This window comes from Electrophorus electricus, chromosome 7 (assembly GCF_013358815.1).
Source record: "Electrophorus electricus isolate fEleEle1 chromosome 7, fEleEle1.pri, whole genome shotgun sequence".
Lineage (NCBI taxonomy): Eukaryota > Metazoa > Chordata > Actinopteri > Gymnotiformes > Gymnotidae > Electrophorus > Electrophorus electricus.
Window position 1 is genome coordinate 5,287,437 of NC_049541.1, and position 26,127 is coordinate 5,313,563.

General features: G+C 40.8%; 1 protein-coding gene across 6 annotated transcripts; it reads right to left on the bottom strand.

Moving 5' to 3' along the window:
- Positions 1–68: 68 nt before the first annotated feature.
- adcyap1r1a (adenylate cyclase activating polypeptide 1a (pituitary) receptor type I) lies at positions 69–22,974 on the bottom strand. Of its 6 annotated transcripts, none has more exons than XM_027021199.2 (15): positions 22,575–22,974; positions 15,775–15,942; positions 13,492–13,600; positions 10,105–10,212; positions 9,877–9,977; positions 9,650–9,747; positions 9,146–9,278; positions 8,072–8,225; positions 7,510–7,570; positions 7,239–7,308; positions 6,898–6,989; positions 6,052–6,132; positions 5,459–5,588; positions 4,914–4,955; positions 69–3,741 (listed from the first exon to the last, which is right to left on the bottom strand). In XM_027021199.2, exons 2-15 carry the CDS (start codon positions 15,814–15,816, stop codon positions 3,538–3,540), a joined length of 1,425 nt encoding a protein of 474 aa, XP_026877000.1. In that variant the 5' UTR covers positions 15,817–15,942; positions 22,575–22,974; the 3' UTR covers positions 69–3,537. The 6 variants fall into 6 exon arrangements, with proteins under 6 accessions (XP_026877000.1, XP_026876998.2, XP_026876999.1 ...); XM_027021197.2 differs by having other exon boundaries at positions 69–3,754; XM_027021198.2 differs by having other exon boundaries at positions 6,052–6,135.
- Between the last annotated feature and the right edge of the window lie 3,153 nt (positions 22,975–26,127).

A 26,127-nucleotide genomic window follows, 5' to 3' on the forward strand; every position in this document is an offset into this window, starting at 1 on the left:
GTGCAGGGCTGTAATATGTATGTGTGTGTATGAGTCGTAATGTAAAAATAGGTCTGTGACATAAGATCCATCATTAATTCACCTATTTATTGAATATTTTGGCACTTTTACAAAGAAATAAATATATATTCTCAAAGAATGATAGACTGTCAGTGTCCCTGCTCTGAATGTACGTTGAATTGACGTTTAATGTGTTACTTTTGCCCAAATTCATGAACAGCAGACCTTTTTCAGGAGCCCATCTTTTCCTCCTTATAGAATTCATCTCTCTCTCTCTCTCTCTCTCTCTCTCTTTCATTCACTCACTCAGTACTCCAACATTTCAATACTCCATAACAGACGGTAGAAATTCACATATAAATACAAAAAGTTGGCACAAACACTAGAAATACCAGAGTTGTTTTATCAACCATGGAACGTAGAAAAAAAAAAGTTCAACAAGGACTTTGTCTGGACATTAGGCTAAAACAGTAATGAAAAAAGGACAGGCAATGATCCACAAAGCTTAGTATGATACTTTTTCATGTAATACATTCAGGGTTCAAAGAGTCCACAGTACAACTAGTCCACTAGTCAGTTCTACAATGAATCAATTTAAGCCTGTGTAGAGACAGAGTCCGCTTAGAGTTCATTCTTGCCAGCCAAATGCTCCCACAATACTTCTGCCTCTACATGGCCAGCACAATGATAGAGAAAAACACAACACCACCTAGTGGCAGGCATATGCATCACACACACTATTCAACAGCTGGCACTGGTTTATAACAGCTTTGAGACATGGTCGATACCTTCTGAGAGTGCTCACTCAGAAAGACAGCTGGTGTCAAGAACATAGAAAGCAGAAGTTTTTTTTTTCTTCATGCAGGCGAATAATGTCTTTAGTCAATCTCAGGAGGCAGTCTCCTCTCTCGCGAATACATTTCTCACTACACAAAAAGTTCTGAAGGTCATTTTGGTAAACAGGAATTCAGTGACTTACATCTGACCTGCTCTGCTCCCTGTATATACTCCTTATGTGTTGCAAGTAACATACTTTAAGTTCTGCTCCAATGGAACCTCCAATGGAAGGCAATACTGAACACTACAGTTGTACAATTGCTCAACAACAACAACTAGTTGTACAGTTCTCCAACACAGATATGCTGATTTGTAACATGGTGTCCTAAATCCCATACACCATATTGTTGGAGAGTTATGCTGAACTACGAATTTAAAATCACATCATTGTCAATTATGGTTTTGAAGAATTTCTCTCCATTATGAGACCAAACAAAGCAGTAATTTGCTGTGGGTGGAGAAATATTATACACATCTGCCACTGTATGCACCTGGTCAACTGACATGGATATTTGCACAGATTAGAACAAATGAGAAGTTACATGAAGCACATACAGAACAATCACTGAAACGCATCAAACACTTTGCCACAAAAGATCAGCAGCCACCTCAGCCTAAACCTGAATGATCCACTAGCACCTGTGGTAAAAGCACATACATACTGCACATGACATTAAACAAAGTTCAAATTCACATACCAATGAGCAGTACTGCTATGCTAATGTTCTACATCTACATCTTTTTGTTTTGACATCAGAGGTTGCAACCTCATTACTGAAAGAACAAAAGAAAGACTTAAATACACACAAAATACATTAAAGATGAATCATCGTTCCTTTAGCAAACATTGTATGTTTACATCTCCCATGAAAAATACATGTCTAAATCAATTAATTTAAATAAATACACAAAAAAGAAAGAAAAGACAAATATGATTGTCAGTAGAGTTTTGGTTAAGTGAATGGGTTGACATCAAATCTTATTTTGTAAAGGGTTTGAGAATTAATTCTCTCACTCGTATCTTTCTTTCAGATGAGACATTTGACATTTTAGCCCTAAAATTCATTTGCAATTGAAAGTGGTCACAGTACATCGTGCCTTAGAGGCATCTAAAGTAATTATTAATACAACAGAATATTAATATCTGAAGATATTTTAACCTAAAGACATCAGTAGTACATCTGTTACATACAATTTTTTGTCAAAGTTAAAAATTAGTCTGATGCAATTTTATGTACTATGATATACATTATTTATTTATTTTACCAACAGGCACTTTAATGAGTTGGTAAAAACATGAAAGATAATGTTTTAGGGCCTCCTTCATAATATGTTATTCAGTGTTTACCTAAAAGAACTCATAGAACTTCGTATGAAGCACAAGACAAGATGCATTTTGTAATGTAACAGAATTTTTCTTTGATATAATTGTTGTTTGAAAACCATTAGTGACAATATGCCTCTCAACTTTGTTTTGAAATTTTTCAGCTTCACCCTTAGCTAAGTTTAAATGTATATATTAAATGGATAAGTTTAAATGGAATTTTTCTAGCATTTCCATTACTACAGAATCACACTCCCATTACTGACCTTAAAAAAAACATACCAACAAAATATATGATTACATTTAAACAAAAATTAAATGTATGTGTATTTAGTTACTAATTCACGAGTCTTGACATACTCTGTACTTGCGGCTGATTGTAAAAAAATACATCTTACAACCTCTATATAGAGATGGATATTTAATTACTTAGGCATTTATACAAGCGATGCTAAATATATATGATTTCCTTTATATGTCACTTTAATAAGCACTGAAGATTGGACAAATTTAAAATAATCATATTTTGGCACTTACAGTTGAACAATGGCAGAAACACTAAATATTATATAGATATTCTGTCTCTGTGTAAACCTTCCTCTTTGTAGAACCTTGTCATTTATATATTTTCACATGTTCACATGTAGATGTTGATATTTCAAGCTGACCGAGGAAAAAAAAGACATTTTTAGAGGGATTTGTATTGAAAAATGTATACTTTCTTATATCTAAACTCACTGTAGTGTTCCACAAATAAAAGCTATCGTATCATGAGACTGCTAATGTAGCCTCCAGTGTAGCCCCCAGGTGCAGAAGTGGTTCTCAGTGGTTCTCCAAAAATGCACCTTAGTTTCAAGTCACATTAAACTAGATTAAGGGTAGTCTGATGTGCTCTGCCCATCCACTCTGATTGGCTATTACTGCGAATGAAAAGGCTGAAAATATTACTCACTAAATACAACAGAGTTCACTGCCTTCAAATAACATTTTCTAAGTGCAGTAGGGTGGAGGTTTTCTAAAACTGAATGGCACTGGTGTTGTTTTAAAGCTTGTGCACATAAACTGTTTTGACTCCACATATCTCTCCTTGATAAAAATAATACCTCAAAAAGTCGAGACTTTTTAATTACACATAGCATTTGACCAATAATAATAATAATAATAATAATCATCATCATCATCATCATCTATAAAACATTCTTATTTTAAGCATCATAATTAGTGATTTCTTTCTTAACTTGATAGAGCTAGATAATGAAGGAGCCACTTTAGAGGCCAACTCTTTCCCAACTGGCGCTGGTTCAACGGGCGGTGTGGTCTTCAGGGGTCGGTGCGTGAAGGGGGAGGAGCTGCATCGGCCAGGACCAATCAGGCGTTCAGGTGGGTAGGCTGAGGTTGGCACTCTCGGCCTGGGGGCTGGTCATTCGGATCTGCGAGCTGCTCTTGCTCAGGATGGAGAGTTGCGTGCCTCCGTTCGCACCACTGCTCGCTAGCGAAGGGTGGCGCTGCTGCTTCAGGTCCACAGCAAAGTACCTGTTCACCGTCCAGCTGCGCCATTTCCTCTTGATCTCCGACTGCACCTTCAGGCAGAAACTTGAAGAGGTCATTTTTTTAATGGACTCAGCTGTAAGGGTGCACGCTCTCTCCCACCTGCCCTGATTGTACTTGCTCATTCTTCCTTTGCTTTCTATCCTTCCTAAAAATTCTCAGCTCTGTTTGGGGGGGGGGGGGGGGGTAATAGCAATTCTACACTCGCTGAAAGAATGATTTTTAGGATCCATTTGCATTCAGTAAAAATATTAAGATTTGGGCCTTAATGACATTGAAACCAAAGCTTTGTGTACAAGAAAGGTTTAGTATAAGATCTAACCACATTTAAAGGAAATGTTACAAACACACACACAAAGAAATTTACATAATCTGTAATTAACCCCCAAATGTAGCCAATCAGACCAGACATGTCTGCCCCTTCAGTCTTGCAGTGATACTATGGCATTAATGTAGTTATTTAATGGAAGTTTCTCATTAGGAACTTTGCACATAAATGCCCAAATCTTACAAAAACATTTCTAAACACACAGGTAAGTAATCTAATTTGTAAATAAACAAATACAATACCAGGTATATTAGGCTAATTTACTAAATTACATTCAAAATGGAACTATAGTATTACCTGCATAACTTTCAGATTTCAGTGTAATTATAGACTTTCTGACCAAATAGTCAGTTTGTTCACAGAGTACTAGTTCAGGCTTGCTGGCTGTGAAACAGGCAGCTGTAAATGACATCTGATGTTGCATCGTAAATCAATAAACCTCCCACACTGAAGTGCAGCATTCTGGTATGTAATAACAGAACAAGAAACTCCTGCAGTGGTCTTGGAGATCACATTTTTGCAGACACTCCGCTGTTGCTGGTCTGTGCTGACTCTGTCCTTTGGCCATGAAAAATCTATTTGCAAGGGAAATATTCAGCAGAGATATCCAGCACGCAGTGATCACTTTTTAGTCAGTTTGAGACAACTGTGTGACAATCTTTGGGTATGGATTTACAAAAAGTATTCCTTGTAAATCCATGACGTTTGCTTCTTTGCTCCAATGCACAATAAAACAAAATCATATGTCAGACCAAACACATCTTGGCTGATTAACTCCATTTGGGAAAAATTGTGTAAATCTGATTATCTGTCAAACCATTCCTTCGACTTTACAGACAACAGACACAGACGGAATATCAGAGCAAAGAGGCTTACCTCTCCGTTCAAGAAACAATACAGTACAGCCACCACAAATCCCTAGAGAGAATTAGAGGGAGAATGTGGTTAACCAGTGACCATTGTGGTCAGTGATAACACTTCTGCTGATCTCAGAGCAGTAAGAAGGGCTGCAGTGTTAAAATGTGGCCCAATTCCCACCACTGCATAGCACGACCGTGAGATACACTTTGTAGTAAATAACGGGAATCAGAAATAGCACTTTTTATAGGACCAGTGCAGACATGTGTTGTCTTCCAAAAACCCAAATAAGGCTTATAATGAACAGAAGCCAAGATAAACCAATTAGCACCAATTAACACAATCTCATTTGCATAGAACTAACTACCTTTTATGCATAATTAATTACAGTATTCAGATATATTTGTCATTATTTCTTTATGAGAGAACTATGAAATAAAGTGAAAAATAAAAAAGAAACATAAAAATGGAGATGAGGCTAAACCAAAAAAAAAAAATACAGAACAAAAGTTGTGTCTTATTTATTTATTTTTGGTTTTTGAGTTAGAATGTGCGTGGTTCACCTGGAACGAGCCAAGGCCAAGCTCGAACACCAGCCTCTCCCTCTTGCTGACGTCTTCGGGCGAGAAGGCGAACACAGTGTAGTGGATCCCAAATAGGGGAATAAGCAGCAGAGTAGAGCGGGCCAACCTCCTGCCAACACACAGCACAGGGCTGAGCCCATCAGTCCCCTCGCGGGCTCAGGCCAACCGGGCCACAACCTGGCGACGGTGCCATGACGGAGCGCTGCAGAACACGCGGCTGACGGGGGTTTTCCACCGTGCCGCCGTGATAACGGGAAACATACCGCAATGTCACACTAGCCTGTCACCTGAGGCACTGGTATAGTGTGGGTTGCTAGATATGCAGCAGGTCCCATTAATCAGCACACATGGCATCGAGTTGTTCTACCCAAATTGAAGTTGGATTGAGATGACCCTTAAATGACCACAAGAGTTTCGTTATTTGGCCTATTTAGGTAGACAACAATGACACGACAATGTGATGATGAACACCACATTCACACCACCACACAAATGTTCAGACTTATAGTAGTGAAAACCAACACACACACACACACACGCGCGCTCTGCTGCGCACATCCACACACACTTACAGGGTGATGGTTGAAAGTTCTGACATCCTGCACGAATGCTGGGCAGCTTGTGTGGGCTCACTGAAGCATTTCTGTGCACAGCTGCTAAACACGACAAAGACAACACAACAAACACCTCTTTAGGACAGCACACACTCACACACACACACACACACACACACACACATTCCCATACATGCATTCAAACAGTTCTGAGTGTATGCACACATGCATGCAGAAACACACACACACTCAAATTTTAGCTGCGATGAATCTGGCTAAAGACACAAACACACACGTTCATATGCACATAAAAATGTGCACACTTTTTTGTAGGTAGTGTTAGGCAATGTAATAGACCAAAAAATCTGAGTTGAATTGCAATGCTAAATAAATAATTATTGTAAATGCATCTGTGTCCCGGTTAAGTCCTAAATTGAAGCTGAGTTCAAAATTACAAAACTAATAATACTCCCAGACAGTGACATTCCCTTGCTAAAGCATAAAACACATCTCCTTCTAACCATGTGTATAAAATCAGAGCCACCCAACATCTACAACTACATGCCAAACTAAAACTTACAACCACTCTCAATCAGTGAAGCTGAACAGTTCTTAATTGTCAAGGAAGACACCTGCAGACATCACGTCCCTTTCACAAGGCTACAAAGCATTCTGTGGCTACTATAGCTGCAGTATAGACTGTCCATTCATCTGTAATACACCAATCAAACCTTCAGAGCCTAATGAACCACAGGTGTGCTGTCGATCGACCAATCAGGTATGTCAGAGCTCTGTGTGTATGTGTCTGTGTGTGTGTATGTATGTAAGATGGGTTTCCATGGTGATCAAAACAGGCTAACTCACAGGTAAATGCTGGACTCGTTCCCTCCGACATCTGGAGACTGCAACTTCTGGACAAGGATGATGATGATCCCGATGAAGAGTACAAAGTTAATCTGACGAGGTGAGGTACAAAACAGGAGGGATTTATCACACTATTTATGGTTACATGTTGTTGTGGCTATAGTCTAGGACAGCAAAATCAATCTCAGAGGCAAACTCAGCTCTATACACTCTTAATTTTGAATCCATCTTATGATGCAGTGAATCTAGCAAACTAGAATATTCTCAAGGTATTGTATCTTCAATTTTCCTTTTCTTTAATATTATGCAATACTGTTTAACACTATAAATAATTGTCTTACCATAATAGAAGCAACGACAGGTCCTTTGATGACCCACCAGAGGGCAGTGTTGTCATTCATATCCCAGCAGCTGCGGCAGTAGAAGAAAATCAATGCAAATTGAAGAAGTGCTAAGCCGTATATTTGTCATTTACATATAGGCCCGTCTTTTCCCCAGGGGATAGGGCCGGCCACACTGATCTGAATTCACCTTAAAGGGCTGAACTAATAGGCAGAACGGATATTTCTTTCTGATTAAATTTGGCACTTTCTTAGTGTCACTGAAACATACCCGGAGTCATCAAAATTCAGCCGCAGAACAGCCCATATAGTCACACAAATGGTTGGGGTTCCTAAAAGACAGACGAAAAGTCTTTTTTGGGGGTGGGGTGGGTGTTAATTTAATTTACTAATGAATTGCATTAATATAGGTATAATACTATTATAATTGCAGTAGTATAATAATGTGTGCTATGAGCATCCAGCTATGAGCATCCATTCTTAGACCATCTAGACAGGTGTTCACAGCAAATTGGTGATGAAAGTATTCAGATGATCCAACAAATGAAGAATTTTGGTCAAAGCCATGCAAGCAAATCTTGTATTAAGGATTCACAAGCGTAGGTGGCTATACTGCAAGGCAATATGCATCTGTATATTTGCAATATTATATTTTTATCAAATATATATATATTTTGTCCTAATTGCAAAGACAATAAAAATGGTTGACCAGACAGCTGTGCAAATCTATTTAACATTACTTAGGACCCTCCCTAAGCCATGTCTATTACAACAACTATATATATATATAGATATATATCTAACTCCATCTTAAATCACCTATTAAGACCTACCCCAGCCGATGATGGTGTACCAGTAGAAGTATCTCCTCTCTGGGAAGAAGGTTTCCACTAGCAGAGTGAAGAGGTACAGGCCCTCAATGAAGAGCCAGAAGTAGTTTGACATGACGCAGTAGTGAAAGAACACCATCACAGCTTTACAAGCCACCTGGCAAAAATAACACATCACGTCAATCAAAAACTATTTTGAATCTTACGGTAAGATTCACATTCATGTCAACTAACGCATGACCCTTTTGTACCTACAATCTGTAGGATTTCAGTAGGTTCATTCTTAGTAAAGATTGCAAATAGCTAGTGTTTCAGGGCGTGCTTTTGTGTGTATGTTTAACACAATATATCCTGTTCACTTGCAAAGGAACGCACCCACTACCAGGGCAGCGATGTCCTTTACCACGGTCATTAATTACTCCCTGATCCAATTAGATGTGATGTCATCAGAATGGCCTCTGATTGGCTGGCAGACATCCCACAGCCAGGTGTATAACGAGCATGGGCACAGTTGAGCAGGTATTGATATGTTAATGGACTACTAATGGAATATTTCTGTGGCTTGCTGAACCCCACTGCCACACTGATAATTACGGCTATTTGTCAAACATAGGAAGGGGCAAACAGGATATGTTGCTGCTGGCTATGGGGTGAAAGCCTGAACTCGGATGATTTTAGCAAGTATTAGCCTATGTCTTTCTGATACAAATGGAACTAAAGCACACACATTCACATTCAGATTCAGCATTTAATTTACATAGGATTAATTGTGTTTGGGCTCTAAAGGAATATTCAGCATATTAAATTCAGTATTATGAGGAGGTGAAGAGGGTTTTAACACAGCAAAATGGTAACTAGTGCTATATACTCTTGGGTCCACTGGGGACTCCCACAACCTCTCTTTCTGATCAAATTCTGTGTGATGGCTAATTATTTAAATAACATTGCCTGCTATGGATTTTGCTAAAAGTTGCTCTTGATAGCTTTGGTTCAATTCCTAAAATCTATACAATAAAGATGCAAAAAAACAAAAAAAAAAAAAACCAAAACAACAACAACAACAACAACAGGTCTTACGGTGTGGACAAAGCAGTGGTCGCTGTCCTCCTCAGCATACAGCACGCCGTCCTTAATGAAGACGGAGATGGCTCGCAGGATGAACGACACAAACAGGTTCATGTGGATGAAGTTCCGGGTACAGTGCAGCTTCCTGTCAGAGCCACAAAGGAATGAGCGTGCTGCTACCGTACACACTCACGAGAGGCAGGAGTGGAGAAGGCTAACAGCAGTTACGCAACTCCACACCCCACCCCACCCCACCCTCAGCTCCACCCTCAGCTCCACCCCACCCTCAGCTCCAACCATCCCCAGGAGTCAGAGCCCATTTCATTACAGCTGCAGCTACAGTGAAGAGAATCAAATCAGAATCACTTTGGGGGAGGGGGGGGTTTTAGGACCCTGATGAAATCCGATTTAGGAATCTGGAGGAGGGTAGGTGCTGCAGCGAGCCTGACCCCTGGTTGGGTTTCCTCACTCACTCTCGGTGTGCAATCACTGGGCCCTGTCTGTATCTGGACTGACCTGAACCTGCAAAGAATGACCATGGCTGTGGTGAGGGACACCAGAGAGGTGCTGTAGCCCACTGTGTACAGGGCCTTCACCGACGCATAGTACATATCCTGTAGGAACATGAAGTAGCACATTAACAGCAAAGCAATTGCATTTGGTGCAACAGTGGCACAAATGTCACACTTTGTGCAGCTTTTAACAAGTGAGCAGTAGTAAGTGCTTCATGCGATGGCACGCACTGGAGTGGTGGCGTTCTCATCAGACAGACATGCGTCCACGTAATGCGGGTACGGTTCAGACCAGCCATTCTCTGTGCAGTTCCTGCTGATCCTGCCAAGGCCTGAAAACCAATCAACCAATCAGAAAGCAATCACTGTCAAGATACTTACTATCCACTCGACTAGCTTGTTAAGCACAGAAGCTTCTGTATGCATTCTGAACATGCGCTACATATAAAAATCACTCACTCTCCTCAGGAGCCATGAACTCGAAGAGCTTGGGGCAGCTGACCACCACTATCGTTCCCACGCTGGCAGCCTGCCAACACGTCAGGTTATCCCATTCCCAAGCGCAGCCTGTGGAATGCAACAGTAAGCACTGGTGCACCTTACAGGAAGCTATCAGCAATTTCACATAAAAAGAGATATTATTTCCTTTAAGAAGGGGCCGCAAAAGGGTGCATGTGGCCTAAATGGAGATTTTTAGCTCTTGCTCAGCAGCGAAACAAAAGGACAAAGAAAGCCGCAAAGAACTGCTGCAGGGCTCAACAAAAACCTTGACAGTGATGCCTCTGTTTCCATCCATCTCAGCTCAGCACTTTCATAATCAATGACCACCACCTCCCCAGCCACCCAGACCAACAGGGGGCACTACGAGTCAACACTCCATTCACGCTTCCCCCTCCTGAGTCATCCCTGGAGCAGGGACAGAGATGACCAACAGCGAAACATTGCGTTATGTTCACGGCACTGTCGCCTTGATGTGGGACCGGAATTGACTCCCCCACCTTCCCTTGACAAATTACAATGGTCATCCTCGCTCTGGAAGCACGGCGGGGTGCAGACAATCCCAGGATTACATGGGGACAGATGCACTGCATCCTGTAGCTCACTGCCGGGACGAAATGAGGAACAGAGAGCAAGCAACAAAACCACTAGAGTGCAAAGCCTCTGATTTAAGAGATTTAGGAGATCATCATATTTTAGAATAAGAAGGCAGAGGATGTACAGGCAAGTCTGTGTATAGTGGGGGAGGCTGCAATATGGTCTGGTATTTGACATGTAAAAACATCTTGATCCCCTCCCTCAACCGCCATTAACAAACAAATAAAAACAAAAGATCATGACAAGATCTTTTTTTTTTCAAAGTCATCCCACAGATCCCCGCTGGTGTTGTTTCGGTGATTAAGGCGATTGGCTCCAGATGGACAACCTTTCCAACATCAAGAAGCAGAATAACATCAGCTTGTGTAACACAAAGCATGGAGGCCAGCCAGTAAAGTCCTGCTAGAGTCAGCGGGCGGAGGAGGCAATTCATAGTTCCCCTGGCTGCCTGCCTGATGAACTCCAGTCATGAAATCAGTCCTACGCTTCGGCTGGCCAGCACACATGCAAGCCTCCCTCCCCCTCTCCCTCTCTCCCTTTCTCTCTTTCTCTCTCTCTTTCTGCCTGCCTGCCTGTGCACTGAGAGGATGGTGTAATTGGGTGGAGGACACAGAGAGCACTAGATTGGTTTTTGTCTGCCTGGTGGCACACACTGCCCCCCCCCCCCCCAAAAAAAAACCTACCCTCTCCTCCCCCACCTACCCTCCTGCCCTCTAATCTGTTTTTGCTCTGTCTGGCAGGCTGGACACAAAGCCAATTACCTCTTAAAGGGCAAATAAGAGAAGCCTAAACTGGCAGGGGGAGATGGAGCAGGCGGAGTCGACGGTGTGCCACAGCCTCCCTGCCTGGGCACTGCCGATTCAACTGAGATAGATGCATCGTCTACGTGCATGAGCCAGAACCATGTTAGGTGGGCTCTAAATGAATTGTGGGTTTGAAACCGCAGTGGTGGGGGCATGACTTACAAAGACAGCAGCGCTTCTATAGATCCCATTGATCCACTGGGTTCTGGGATCGATCACCCGTCAAGATGTAGAGAAATTGATTTCTTGGATTTGAATGCATGACGGTACAATGTCTGGGGTAAAACAGAGGCTTAAAATGCTTAATTCATTTGTGCTTGGCACCGTTTATTCTGGGTGCTGAAAACATTCCCGGAGGGCCTAAACAAATGCCCAGTAATTTTCTACATAGATACTCCTCAACCCCAATGCAAATACATGTTTCTCCACTCATCTGAAATCGAAATGGGTCTATGGGAACGTGCTCCAGAAGGAAGCTTCCGGTCATGAGTCACAGGAATGCAGCCTCCCACCTCCGAGTATGGCTGTTCATCTCAGGAGCACACAGGCAGCCTCACTGGTCCTCTTCAAATAATGACCCCTTGCGCGTCCTGTACTGTGAGCTTTAATATCCCGGCTAGGTGCCGCCGCCAGCATGCTGTCCCCTCTCCGGTCAGCGCGAGACGGTCGCGCGACAGCAAAAGACAGTAATAAGGCCTGGTTCAGGGTTCTGCTGGTCTATACTGATTTTCATAATGGACTGTAGTGGGAGTCCATTCTGTTTCTCCTTTAATGAAAGGGTGAATCAACAGGCAGAGTTCTCGCTCTCCCTCTCTCTCTAGCAAGCATTGCTGCTTTATTTCTAGCTGAAAGATTCCTTCATCTGAATTCCAGAAGTTCTAGTTTAAAGAAATGGGAAACTATTTTAAGGAAACAAAGTTGATACATTGTATGTTCTGCATAGACACTGTACATCAGGGATTTCTATTGGAAAACATCTGGTCTCAGTTACACAGATCAGGAAAAAGACTTTGGGACTTTTGTTATTTTACTGCATTTGAAAAACTGATTTTAACATGCCTATTTTGTTAGATAGCAGCAAAGCAGAAGAAAATCCTTCAGGAACTGTAAAGATGACTCAGGTAAGTCGGCATGCAAAAAAGTGACATTTACGACTCTAACCCCTCAAATGACAAGGAAAAGAAACTCAGCATAAATAACCATGCACCAGATGTAATAAGGAATACGGCTTTGATTATTCTAATCCACCATCTTGTACTGTTGACTAACATTACATACATAACAAACAGCTTCTTAAAACACCTGCTAAAACTTCAATGTGCCTTTCCAGCAACGTGAATACACAGTTTAGAAAACATACACACACACAATGACTAATTGGTTGAAGCTCACGCTGTTTTATCCCTTTAAAATCTATTATTTTGTGCTCTAAACAGTCAGAATTATCTAGAGCGGCCTTGTGGGCGCCAAAGCTATGAGTCATAGTTTTGCTCTCTCTCGCTGTCTCTCTCCCTTGCTCTCTCTCTGCCTCTTTTGCGCTCTCTCTGCCTCACTTTCTCCGTTTGTCTCTCTCTTTGCCTCTCCCTGTCTATCCCTCTCTCTCTCTCTCTCCTCCCCTCCGTCTTTCTCTCTCTCTAAGTGTGAGTGCTCAGGCGGCCTCAGACGTAACCACTTTCCCATCTCTGCCACTGTAATTGCTGCCAGGTGTCATAGGCCTCACTTCCTGTTTACTGCTGATAAATACAAGACTCGAATAAGAACATGCATGCACATGTGCGTGTGTGGGGGGACGCAGATGATTTGGATGACACGTATTGCCAGGGATGTACTCGATGCACTTGGGAGGCAGTAGGAGGGGCGATGCCTCTCACAGAGATGGCGATGCACCGACGTGGAGCCAAGACGGAGGGTGGCGAGACAGCCGTGGACGCCTCTCCCCGTGACTCACCGAACTCGTAGTCCTGTGTGGGGTCGTGCAGCGCGATTCTCTCCATGCATCTCTCCTGCTCGCGCTTGATCACGCAGTTGTTGGAGATTTCGGACCATGCGGGCTGCGTCTGCAACGGAGCGACAGAGAGCGTCACGGCTCCCTCCTGAATCCGGCCCTTCTAAGACAGGCTTCTAATTTTACATTCATAAGTGGAGTTGCTGTTAGCAGTGACAGCATTGTTGTTATAATATCGTAGGACCTCCACAACGTCTGCACCCCGTGAAGTTCAGCTACCACATGTGTTTCAAAGGCTTTGGTGGAACTTCACAACTCCCTTGGAGCCTTTCAACTGGTCTGGCCGAATGAAGCAGATGCTAATGCACGTAAAATCATGCTTCGCACAAAGCTCATATAGCCCTGCAAAAAACAGGTTCAGCTGGTAAATATTATTTATAATATCAGATTTCGTTATTATTGCTGTGTGGCCTTTTTGTGCTGAACACACACAGCAAGGCACAGTACAGTAGACTGCAGGCTGAGCAATGCTCAGTCACAGATGTAAAAACATCTGCAAAAGTCTGTATCGATTTGCATTCATTTCGATTGTAATAGGTTAGAAAGTTAATTATTGACTATGGAGTAAAATAATAAAAGGTTATTGCCTACTGTGCTTTACTGTGAATGCAATTCACAGATTTAAAATGTGGAAAACTTGGAAACCTGATGATACAGTGAAATGGCGACATGTAGTAATGTAAAGTAATGAAAACATGATTGGATTTGGTTCGCCATTATCACAGCAGTGCACAGTAAAGGAATTTAAAAGTACCAACCTGTTCAAAACTCAAAAGCATAAAACTATAAAAAAGGTAAAAACAGTGAAAACAGTGGCAGACCAAGGACTGGAACGATCTGCAAATACTCTCTTACCTCGTGTTTCAGATCACAGCACTCTGAGAAAAATATTAACAGTAAATGATCATTCTTATGCTACAATCAATAACAGGATCTGGACACTGTCTATGATACTGACGAGACTGTATACTAGTGATGGTTAATATTAAAGCAGCCTGCAAGCTCAGGAGGGAAGAGGGAACCTTCCTGGCAATAATTAGATGCAGAAGATTGATGCCTACCCAGCATTTGCGTGGACATGCCTGCAAGGCATTAGCTTAATCCACAGGCTGCAAACCTATTCATAGACCAAAACATTAGACCAGTTCTGCACTGAATATATCACATGAGATAAATAATGATATACCGGGCTGCTTAGTTGCAATTACGGATAGTAGGATAGTAGGATACTAGGACAGTAGACCTAGTAGAGTTAAAAAGCATGGCTCTTTGTATGTGTGTGTGTGAGTGAGTGTGTGTGTGTGTGTGTGTGTGTGTGTGTGTGTGTGTGTGTGTGTGTGTGTGTGTGTGTGTGTGTGCGCGCGCGCGCGAGTGCATGCATATGAAAAAGTGGGTTTTTTTTAAAAACTGAAAGAGCAAAACCTTATATTTGTCATTATTGAGGTTAAAAATAGTCTTAAGATTAGTCTGATGAAAGTATTAAAACATAAAGGTAGTTGTATATGTAAGAAATAATATATTACCCCATGTCTTAAAAATTCTTATAAACCAAGATGTTAAAAAACAAAATCCACCAAAAACACACTACAAACGACTACATACGACTACATACACTACACACGTTTTACACACAAACCTAATCTGTACAACAAAATACAGCAAATACAGGCTGACGTTCTGGATAAAGATCAAGCCAAACCAAAAGCAATTTTCAATGACAAATCTTATTTAATATTATCAATTAGAATAGACTTAAATGTAAACAGATGTTTTCTAAAGAAATTTAAATTTGGAGTTTATAAAAATCTATTATGAACCATAAATGAGTAAGACCAAATTGAATTTAGAACACACACGAAACCATAGCTTGTTATATATTTCTGACAAATGTGTCAAAACATTGTAATTGTTTTCGTTCTATTCGCTGCCAAATTCCAAAAGCTTGCACTAGACATTTCTCTAGTGCTATTAACAGCAACTGCAGCCCAAAATCTTGGCAAATCAGAAACACAAGTGCTCGTTTCATATCCCTTCTGAGGACCGATACTGCACGGTGAGGCTCGCGTAGACCTGGGCAGCCCCACTGCCCTCCTCTCCACCCCTACCTGCAAGCACCACCCGGTCACCTGTGCTCTCAGCATCCACACGCCCTCCACCCTGACGCCCCCCCCCCCCCCCCCCCCCCCACACACACACCATATGACCAGCGTCCTCTGCAGCGCTCACCAGAGAGGTTAAGAAGAGGAGGAGGACCAGTGAGACGGCCATTCTGCCAGCTGGTGTTTGGAGAGCGATCCTGGCCCTGGGGTCGCCGGGAGATGGAAAGCCTGGGAGGAAGCCGACGCACGGTGAGGCCTCCACAGAACCTCAGCCAACTGCTCAGCCTAAAAGAACCTTGAAAACACACAAAACGCAGCGTCAGGAGCACATCGCTCTCTGCCATCAGCTGTGCTTCAAGCCATCCGAGCATGCATTGCTTCGCTGTTGTTACACCTAGAATGCCTGGATCAGAATATGAAACTGCTGGTCTTCGTAACGTCAAAAGAATAACACATAACATTTGTATTGCTTATGACAATTACAGATCAAAATCAGTACAAATCTGGCCTTCTGTTAGCAGTGTTGTAATGTTTTCTTATTAATGCTGCAAGGGAGAAGTGATTATTTTGGAGCAGCTGGTCTGACAAAGCCACTGGAATATATAGGAACCATCAGGGGTTTACAGGAACCTGCATGGAAGAGAAGACTTAATGATGTGGAGACGCTGCAAAGAAAGGAAAATCTCCTGCTGTAGTGAGTATAAAAATCAACTAACGAAACAACTCTGATTGTTTTCTGAGGCTGTGTGTTGTTACCCGTTCACACCGCTTACTGCCAGACCTCAGAATCACATTCCCAAAAACACACTAAACTTGAGTGCAGAGGCACATGTGAGTGTATACACACACACACACACACACACACACACACACACACACACACTCACCCGCCCCTGGGCTCTGAATCCAATTACTTCTAACTCATCTCTCGGATGCTTTATCAAATAATACGATGGACCCTCCGAGTGAGCTGTAAAGTCAGCAGGGATCTACACTTCTACAACAGAGATGACACCACATTTGTCAGGAAATGGAGGTAGACAACAGGAAATTACAGCCGTGTATTTCCTCTATGTCCCTGTTTGGTATTGACTGAGGAGAAGTAACACACTGTCCCTAGTAGAGTAACTTATCGTTCCTTTGTAAATGTAACTCTAAGCACATCCACTTTATTCGGACTTAGTGCTACTACTTGCTAATCATAACATGAGAGATTTAGCAAATGTTGAGTTCTTTTTCTTCTCCTCTCGTTTCCAACAGGAGTGGGAACCTTTCGGGCATACAGGTGCAATAAAAAAGCAAAAAAAACACACACACACACACACACACAGAAAGAGAAAGAGAGAGGGTAAACCAGAGTAAGCAGTTTCTGTTCTGGGGTTCTGTTCTGAGTTGTTTATTGTCAGCAGTTTCCCTGCTAACAGCTGTCATTCAAATGGCAGAAGAGCTTTTTATGGCAGCTAGCAGAACACTGGGGTTCCGATAGCAATCTACATGAGGAGCAACAGGATGGATATTGTGTGAACTGAGTTCTAAATTCGAGCTCCAGTTCTCGTTTGGTACTCAGTTGTTGTTTGGAGGGGGAATCAGAAGGCTTAAATTCCTTAAGGCAGTTCCTTGAGATCTGGAAAAATTAAGGATGATCACGGCACATCTTATTTTCCTACTTCATTAAGACATCAAGCTGCACACCAATACATATTCAACTACTTTGAAGTCCAGTACTAAGAGATCTAGAAACATGTTTCATCATGCTTGAAAAGTTTTCCTTTGGTTTCATAAAGGTAAGCTGTAATGGCTCTCTGGTGACATCCCAGTGGTAGCCATTTGCTAACGTGTGGGAACAAGGGCAAGAAGTCATGGCAATAAGGTCATAAAGTGTAGGAACTAAATTACTGAGTGGGGTATCAAGTTGATAACAAGTGAGATCACCTTATGAAGTCATGCCAACGACTTAATAAATGACTTGACAGTGTTAGTGAGTCATGGCTGCACATTATTATCCAACAAGAGATTTACCAGAGGGCCTGAGCTTGAAACTTCACGTGTTTTACTAATAATGCCTATCTGAAGGTACACTCACGTATATATATTTATTTTATTTCGGAAATACCCACTCCTCTTGCACAAATGTTTGCATTGAGTAACCCAATCTGAACTTGCTTTCAACGATAGTATTTTTAATACAGCAAAGTTTTCTAAGTTTTTTGTTCCTTGGTTTTGCTTTTTTCCAAAGCAAATCTCCAGCAATGTCCCCAGACCTTCACAGAGGTTCGTGGGCAAATGATTAAGGGAATCCGTTTAACACTGCCTTACTAAATGTACAAACTTTATTAGTGTTTACACTTTAAATGTTAAAAAAAAGTTTATCTGAAAATAACTTGCAAGCTAAAAACTCCATCAGCTGATTCATTGCCAAGAGTCTTATGCCTAAGGAATGAGCATGCATGTGTTTTTCACACACTGCGCTACACTTTCAGTTTAGATGAATTCACAACCTTTTAGCATTTTAGGCAACTCTACAGATGGATATCATTGCTTTTCATCCTATGTTCAAAGTTTCTTTTTTTCATGTCAAAGATCAGCTTAGGTAGATATCAGGCACTTATTCCTTCAGTTTGTCATTTCTAATTTTAAAATAAATGACTTGACTGTTGTTTCTCAGGCCTCCTGTCATCTTTGTCAAATTTGTTAAACTCCCGAGTACACTGGACAACACAAGCTAGCTAACGTTACATCCTGATTTAATTTGTTTGCTTTAGCACATAATGACGAGAAATGGGAGTAAGTGGTGATTAACCTAATGTGTTATTTTACACGTAAACAACATTTAATTAAAGCAGTAAAGCATGATTATAATTAGGATCAGAAAATATGAACATATGTTGCCGAAAAATACACAAGTGATCAAGCTTTTAATAACAGGCCTAGTCAATAGATGACTGCGATGCATACTGTACAACACTGTCAAAACAAAGTTATACCCGCTGTGCTACTTAACAGTTTATGTAGTAAAATTCCAAAGTATTGATCATTCAAATTACTCAGAAAACTAATAATGTCATTAGAGCTACAAAACGAAAAGCATGTGATGAGCGGCAAAATGTACGGGCTACAGCGTCCCCATGGTAACGGCTGAGGCGGGATCATCTTATGTTCAGTTTTACATCACCAGAGACATAGTCTAATAACTGAAGTAAGACATTTAAAAATTACTGTCTGGTTCAAATTTCTAGTAGGAAAATCTGTTTGCTATGTCATTGTGCATTGCTAACACTGTGGCATAGCAGAGCGATGTCGACAATGCATCCTTGGTTCAGTTGGTTGACTTATCCGTCGTTACTAGTTAACTCTATCTATTATGTTCATTCAGGTGACAAAAAAGAAAATTGTTAAGCTAATAAAGACAGACATCCTGTCAGGCATTCTGTCGTAGTATCTTGCTAGCTAAATGACAGAAAGTGACAAGAAACAAACATTAGCACACTAGTTAGCTAGCTATGACAATATGTTTACTGAAAGATAAAATGGCTTTTCGTATGTGTGTGTGTGTGTGTGTGTGTGTGTGTGTGTGTGTGTGTGTGTATGTATGTATGTGTGGGTGTGGATGTGGGTGGGTGGGTGTGTGGGTGGGTGTTTGTGATCTTGTCCTGGTGGTCTCTTACTCTGACTGACAAAAACACCTTCATTGTCCATAGCAGAGTATTAAAAATTACTTTTAGCACATACACTATAATGCTATAACGTGTCCTAACTTGAGTCTCACCTTGAAATATTCAAATCCTGTGGTGTGTCGACTTTTCTGTTTGCTATATTTATAAAATCTCAAAGAGAACACATTAATCAGCACATTGTTACAATAGATTTCTAGTGACAAAGTCTACACATAAGCTGAAAACACGTTTTTTTTCTGTTTAAAACATGTGATGTTCTTATTGATACTAAAATAAGTGAACAACTAAACTTTGATCTCTGCAGCATTAGCAAGCTAGCTAACAAACCAGCTAACGTGTCTGTCCAGATCACCAGGGGAGGCTGATGTATGACCTGCTTCATCTTTTCCTTCTCTGATTGAAAAAAAACACATCTGTGTCATTGTCTACAGTACTGACAAACAAATCCTCACTTTCAGCATTACATGCAAATAGCTAACTGCTAACTTGCGTCTGTGAAGAACATCAAATACTATCTTAATATAGTAACAGCAATAAGCAATGTAACAGTCATTTAATAAATATAACATAGTGTAATAATACAAATGGTGACTAAGAATATAATTAGTGTTACAGAGCAAAAATATTTGGGCTACCAGACAAGTTAGCTGTGGCAGTGTGCTCACAGTCCATCCACTCCACTTTTACACATTGGGGGATTGCTCCACCCCAATCCGAAATACAGATTTTGATTGGTTCTGCTACTGAGTGAATAACAGTACTCCAAGCGGTTAAAAAGAGTGGAGATTTTTTCGTTTCCTTAAAAACAAAAGGTTTCGGCTTATTCTAAATGTACATATATAGGAGACATTCTGCATGTATGCAAACAAAGGAAGCATGATTTCACATCAATACCTACATGTGCAGAAAATGTTGGGACAACAGTAATATTTGTTTCATTTGTAATAAATAATAAAAAATGAAATTTTGTTTGTCTTAATGTTTAAATTAATCTATTTGTTAACTAAGTATACTTCCATAGGTTTATGTCTCATCGGTGTGTGTGTGTGTGTATGTATGTATGTGTGTGTGTGTGTGTGTGTGTGTGTGTGTGTGTGTGTGTGTCTGTGTGTGTGTGTGTGTGTGTGTGTGTGTGTGTGTGTGTGTGTGTGTGTGTGTGTGTCTGTAAAGCATGTATGAGAAAGGTGCTATATAAATGTAAATAATAATAATAATAGTAATAATAAGAGGTTGTTGGGGGAGGATCGGGTGTGTATTATTTTTTTAATCTGGCATGGACCAGGGGAGTATAGATTCCCCTTCTTTGCCTTGATTCCTTGCAAGGTTTTCTTCTTCTAGCTTTTAGGGAGTTTTTGTGCTACTGTCAGGCTTGGCTTGCTCATTAGGGCCTTGGCCCAGATTCTCTGTAAAGCAGATTTCTGTAAAGCTGCTTTGTAACAACACCTGTTGTAAAAAGGCGATATGCAAATAAATTTGAATGTGAAATAGGAATTACTCAAAGATTCTAAAATGGTGAAGTACTGAAAAATATAACTAATTAGGATTGGTTGTCATTTTTTGAATGATAATACATCCATTGTTTTTTGTTTGTTTTTCAATAATTAAATGGGGTACAATCCATATGTGAACAGGTATATGGGATATTCAATTGTGATAGAGTAAAACTATCTTGAACAGAAATGTGTTAAAATGAACAAATGATATTAGATTATATTTGAAATATTTATTTTTTCAAAGATTGGTTAAAATTGAATTTAAAAAAAATACCTGGATGATTTTAAAGAATCCTCCGATAATAATTACAATCACAATCTTTAGCTTCTGCACACCCACCAGACAAACGATAATGACGACATTCTGCAAATGGTTGCAGTTAGATTATGCAACTGGAAGCTGCAGGTTGGTGGGAGTTGAACTGGTGCCATTACACGCTGAATGCTTTTGGTGTCTGTTCATTCATTCATTTCTAACTCAGTCAGCACACGGAAGTCTTTGTTTCCTACTCTGAGGGATACTTAGCAAAACAGAAAATTTACAATAAGTCTTCTAATAAAGAAACTTTGCCCCTCAGTTAGCCTCACACACTCTTGCCCCAGCACAGTATAAATGTGAAATGTTAAGCAAAAATGTAATAGTTGTATAATCCTTTTTTTGCTGCCTCTTGTTTAACTAGTTAGCAATGAAAATACTGGTTTCTCTTTTTGATGTCTAAATAAATATCTATATAAATGACTATACACTCATGGGAGAATTTACAGTGATGAGGAATCTACTCTGAGTTTGCAAGCGATATCTTGAGCCTCCTGTGGTGACTCACTGTTGCATCAATGTACCATTGCAGTGTCTGGACAGGAAATATAGATCATGCAATGGTGAACAAAAAATTCCTTGATCGCTAATTCGATCGTTACGTTTTGGCGCGTAGCTAAAACTTCAAACGCGTACAGGAATTCTTATACGGACCGGATAAGAACCAGTATATTACTGCATTTAATTACTTTGGCTAAAAATATGATTACCGGCTGTCCACTAATCCCAAAGTTACTTTACATTACATATTTACTTAAAAGAAGGCTTCTCCCAGTGATTACTACAGGAACTCAAAGATAAGCACATACGTGTGAGGACTTCTACTTCTTCATTTTTTATTTCACGTTGACGGAGGGTTGTAGTTCTGAGCGGTGGGGGCGACAGTATACCCTACCTTGCTGTGCCACATTCTGTTCAGACATCTTTAATGCTCTATGTTGCTTGAGGTACATAGCTATAGGATGTGAATCCATACGTCAGGGTGTGAGAAAACAGTATGCTAACCATGCAGCTCAACGTTCGCCTGCAACGACACATGCGTTATATACATGCGTGCTTCTATACACCGAGCATTAATATTACCCTTCGCTGTATGAACGCATACTGTGAATTCATGATAAAAAAAAAAGACCTACACCATTTGCCCTTTCAAAGGTCTAACCTGAGATGGGGTACTCCATAACCTGTGCTAAATCCCAAGTGTTCCGTGCGTGCGCTTGTAATGATCATTCCTCGCGCTTATCAATTATTAAACCCAACCATATTGACCCCTACTAAACAAACCGTCTCCAACTGGACTCAACATCGCTCTTCTGAATGAGATATTTTGTACGCAAACGTCTACTCGTTTCGTGTCCTTTTATCCACGAAACGCCGTGAGCATCATATTATGCTTGTGCACATACATGAAATCTACAAAACCCTAAGAAAATGCTGTACTCACCATTTTGACTTCGACACTGCGGGCACAGCTACAATCCCTCCTTTGCTTCAGGTTGCTGTGGTTCCCGGGCGAACATGCAAGTCATTTATATCGTTTCAAAATATCCAAGGCGCTTAAGGTGGCGTCTGCACAATGCGAGCACGACTGTGACTGAGAGCACCTGCGATTTCAACTTTTTCACCCAAAGCACAACGCGCCACTCACTGCGGAACTGAGACAGACAGTGGAGCAGCTGTAACTACACTGACTCACTGAGTCGTGAAAGCCGCGCGTATTGTGACTGCCTCTCAATAGATTTTCTTAACGGGTGCTTCCCATATAGACTTATTGCAGCCCGAGGGTCCGGAGTGTGTGACCCCGGATAAATGACAAGGCAGGAACACGCACAGTGTGGCTGTTTAGAGAAAAAAAACAGTGTGACGTGCCCGACACTCTGCTTGCGCGATTTCTCCAGATCTTTATTCTCCGGTTCCAAAGGTAACCAGTAAGATCTGACTGCAGCGTAGGCTAAACGCAACATGCGTGAGAGTGAAGCTTCATCAGAGCTTCGCATTTCTGTCGAGCACACGGCGCTGAAGAATACACTGTTCTCCGAGAATACGTTTGGTGATTCTTAACAATAAACCAAATGGAGTGACTGTGAACGTGCGTGGCCACGTGCGTTTACGATAATTTTCGGTGTCTTAAATGAAAACTCGTGTAAATTGGTAAAAGTGCTTCTTTTAGATGCTTGACCAGCAGCACCAATCCAAGTAGCAACATAAAACCATAAGCCGTCGAGACGCTGCTTTAATACAATAAATCTCGAGAATGTGGCCTTTTAACGTCAGTTGTGTTTTTGAAAATGCTTCTTAAAATAGAAAACTAGCACACACAAGCTAATTAAACTGTAGGGCTGATGCAATAGCAATGTACTCATATAGCTGCAAAGCTTCAGAATTAAATTCATTTTATGGTATTCCACAGAAACATTTAAATGGAAAAATCCTGTTGGTTGTAATAACCCATTCGCCGTCCACCACTAAAAAGATCATTGTAGTACACCAGTGAGCTTGCCTTGACAACCCTTTTGTACCCGGAGGAGTTGTCTCCTAACAAAACTGTAAAAATATATATATCTTAAGAGAGGACGATTATTCAGAGAGACACTGCAGAGCTGTAAATTATACCTGCAACTTTTGGAATTTGATTTACCACAGCTAATTCAGCACCACGGACAGAGAAAAAATAAACCCGTTTCTTTAAAAAAAGGCTTTTGAGATGTTCCAGTGCACACACCTCCTTATTGTAAAATGCTGTAAATGCGTTTGAGTAAATAGGTACAGATACCACTGATGTAACTGATAGATGATGATAATAGATAAAAAACTGGATCAAACATTCAGAATGTTTAGCTTATTACTCTGGTTAACAAGGAAAAATACCTTTTTCTGGTGTATTTTTGTACATTAAACCCAAATATTTTTCAGAATTTCTCCATTACCCATAGATTTTGTGTTCCAGTATACTCACATATCATTATGAAAAGTATAGAAAAGCAGTACCAAGGAAAGTGAAGCCCCTCTATATTGTCAGACTATTGTTAGACATTGAAGAGGGTTATTATTGGGCCCAAAAATAGGTGAAAATCACACACCTTTCCATTTTAGATGTAAATTTGTATATTTTAAGTGTAACAGCATTGTGTATGAATAAGTGAAATGTACATTGTAATATTTAATTGCTCTGTCATTTGCTTTATAGAAAAAAAGTCTAAAAACATATATGAATTAAGTGCAAGAAGTACTTTAAGGTCCATCTATTTTAATTTGTGGGATCAAAAATGTGTTGCGTAGTGTTATAAGCAGTAAAGCTAGACCCTGGCACAATAGACAGATTATTTAATTAGTTCTGTAGCACTAATATATAGTCTGTCATGTGGCATGCACTAGATCTATCTTGTTGCAGTGCAAATTAACTCACATTCTGCAGTGCATTATCATCCATAATCTAATTACATTTACAGCTACGCTTACTGGTGATGGCATAGTTTGATTACATTAAATATATATTTTAACTATGTTCTTTAACAATAATATTCTATGATATGATCTACATAATTATTAGATTACAAGCTCAGCATTGTGTGATTTCCAACATGTAATTTGCCACTATTAGAATCCATGTGGGCAGACACCATGAAAGCTATGGTTTAAAAAAAAAATTGTATCATTCTCTTGTATTATTTTACTGTAATCTATTCTAATCTGTTTCATTCTATATTTTTCTGTTCTGATCTGTTTGTTTCTATTGAACCTGATTTGAAATGTCAGGTATAGAAAGTGTCTCTCTGTGTGTGTGTGTGTGTGTGTGTGTGTGTGTGTGTGTGTGTGTGTGTCAGAGGGAGAGAGAGACAGAGAGAGAGAGAGAGAGAGAGAGTGCTGATGATGATGATGATGATGATGATGATGATGATGATGATTAGACATAGTGAGAGATTAGATACATTTATAACCATGTTGAATCACCCCACTTGGATAAGACATGCTTCAACTCCACTGTCCACAGTGATCTGAGTGTACTGTAAATACCCCCAGGGTTGCTGGGGTCACATAGAGAGTGTCAAGTGCCCCAAAGTACCCATACTGTCTTCAGGAGAACAAGCTAAAGAGGGCATGCTGGGGGATACTGCATAGAAATGAGTCTCTGGGCATCTTATTTGTACATCAGTTAGTCGTGAAATCCCAGTCCATGTCTGTTTTTGTACCTCATATGATGTAAACCACGTTAATAACTTAGTATCTGCATTCAGATTTATTTACACACTAGCAGAGCGCAGCTGAGCAGTGGGATATGCCTCGCATTTATAAACAAAAAAAACCTTTCAAATCAACAGCCGTTTCCATGGCAAAAAAGCCCTATTTCGAGCCTTTCGGCGTAGCCCTCAGGAGCCTCTCTCCACTCTCAGAGAGCTGGGCAGAGGCTCTTAGGGTGGAAGAGCACACCACTACAGACTAATAGCAACCCCTGGATCACCGAGCACAGCCTACTTAGGCTGAATCAAAAGGCTGACGCATATCAGAGCACATTAAAGAAGCAGCCCAGTGCGAGTAGCATGGGGAGGGGGCTTTGGATGGCCGCTGTCTTCATTTTCCCATACAACTCTACCCCTTGGGTTTGCAAATGACAGATGCTCCCTACAGTGATTGGCCATGGCCTTGCCTTGGTAATTTGGGTATGATGCAGGTGGGGTGTGTGTTTGTGTGTGTGTGTGTGGGGGCGGTTGGTGTATGCTTGAGAAAGGCAGCAAGCAGCCACTGCATTGAGACAGTTGTTCAATTGTTTGGTGCCCACTGATCCCCCTGCCCACACACCCTTACTTTCAGTGAAACCAAGCATTGACTGTCATCCTTTGCCATCCTTCCTTCAACCAAAAAAATAAATAAATAAATCAGCCAGTTCCGCTTTTACAAAGCCATCTGAACTGACTTGATGTCGAGTGCCTTCTAACCAACATACGGTGTACTAGCAAATGTGAAATCCCACATTTAATTATGGTGAGGGGTGTGGTGTT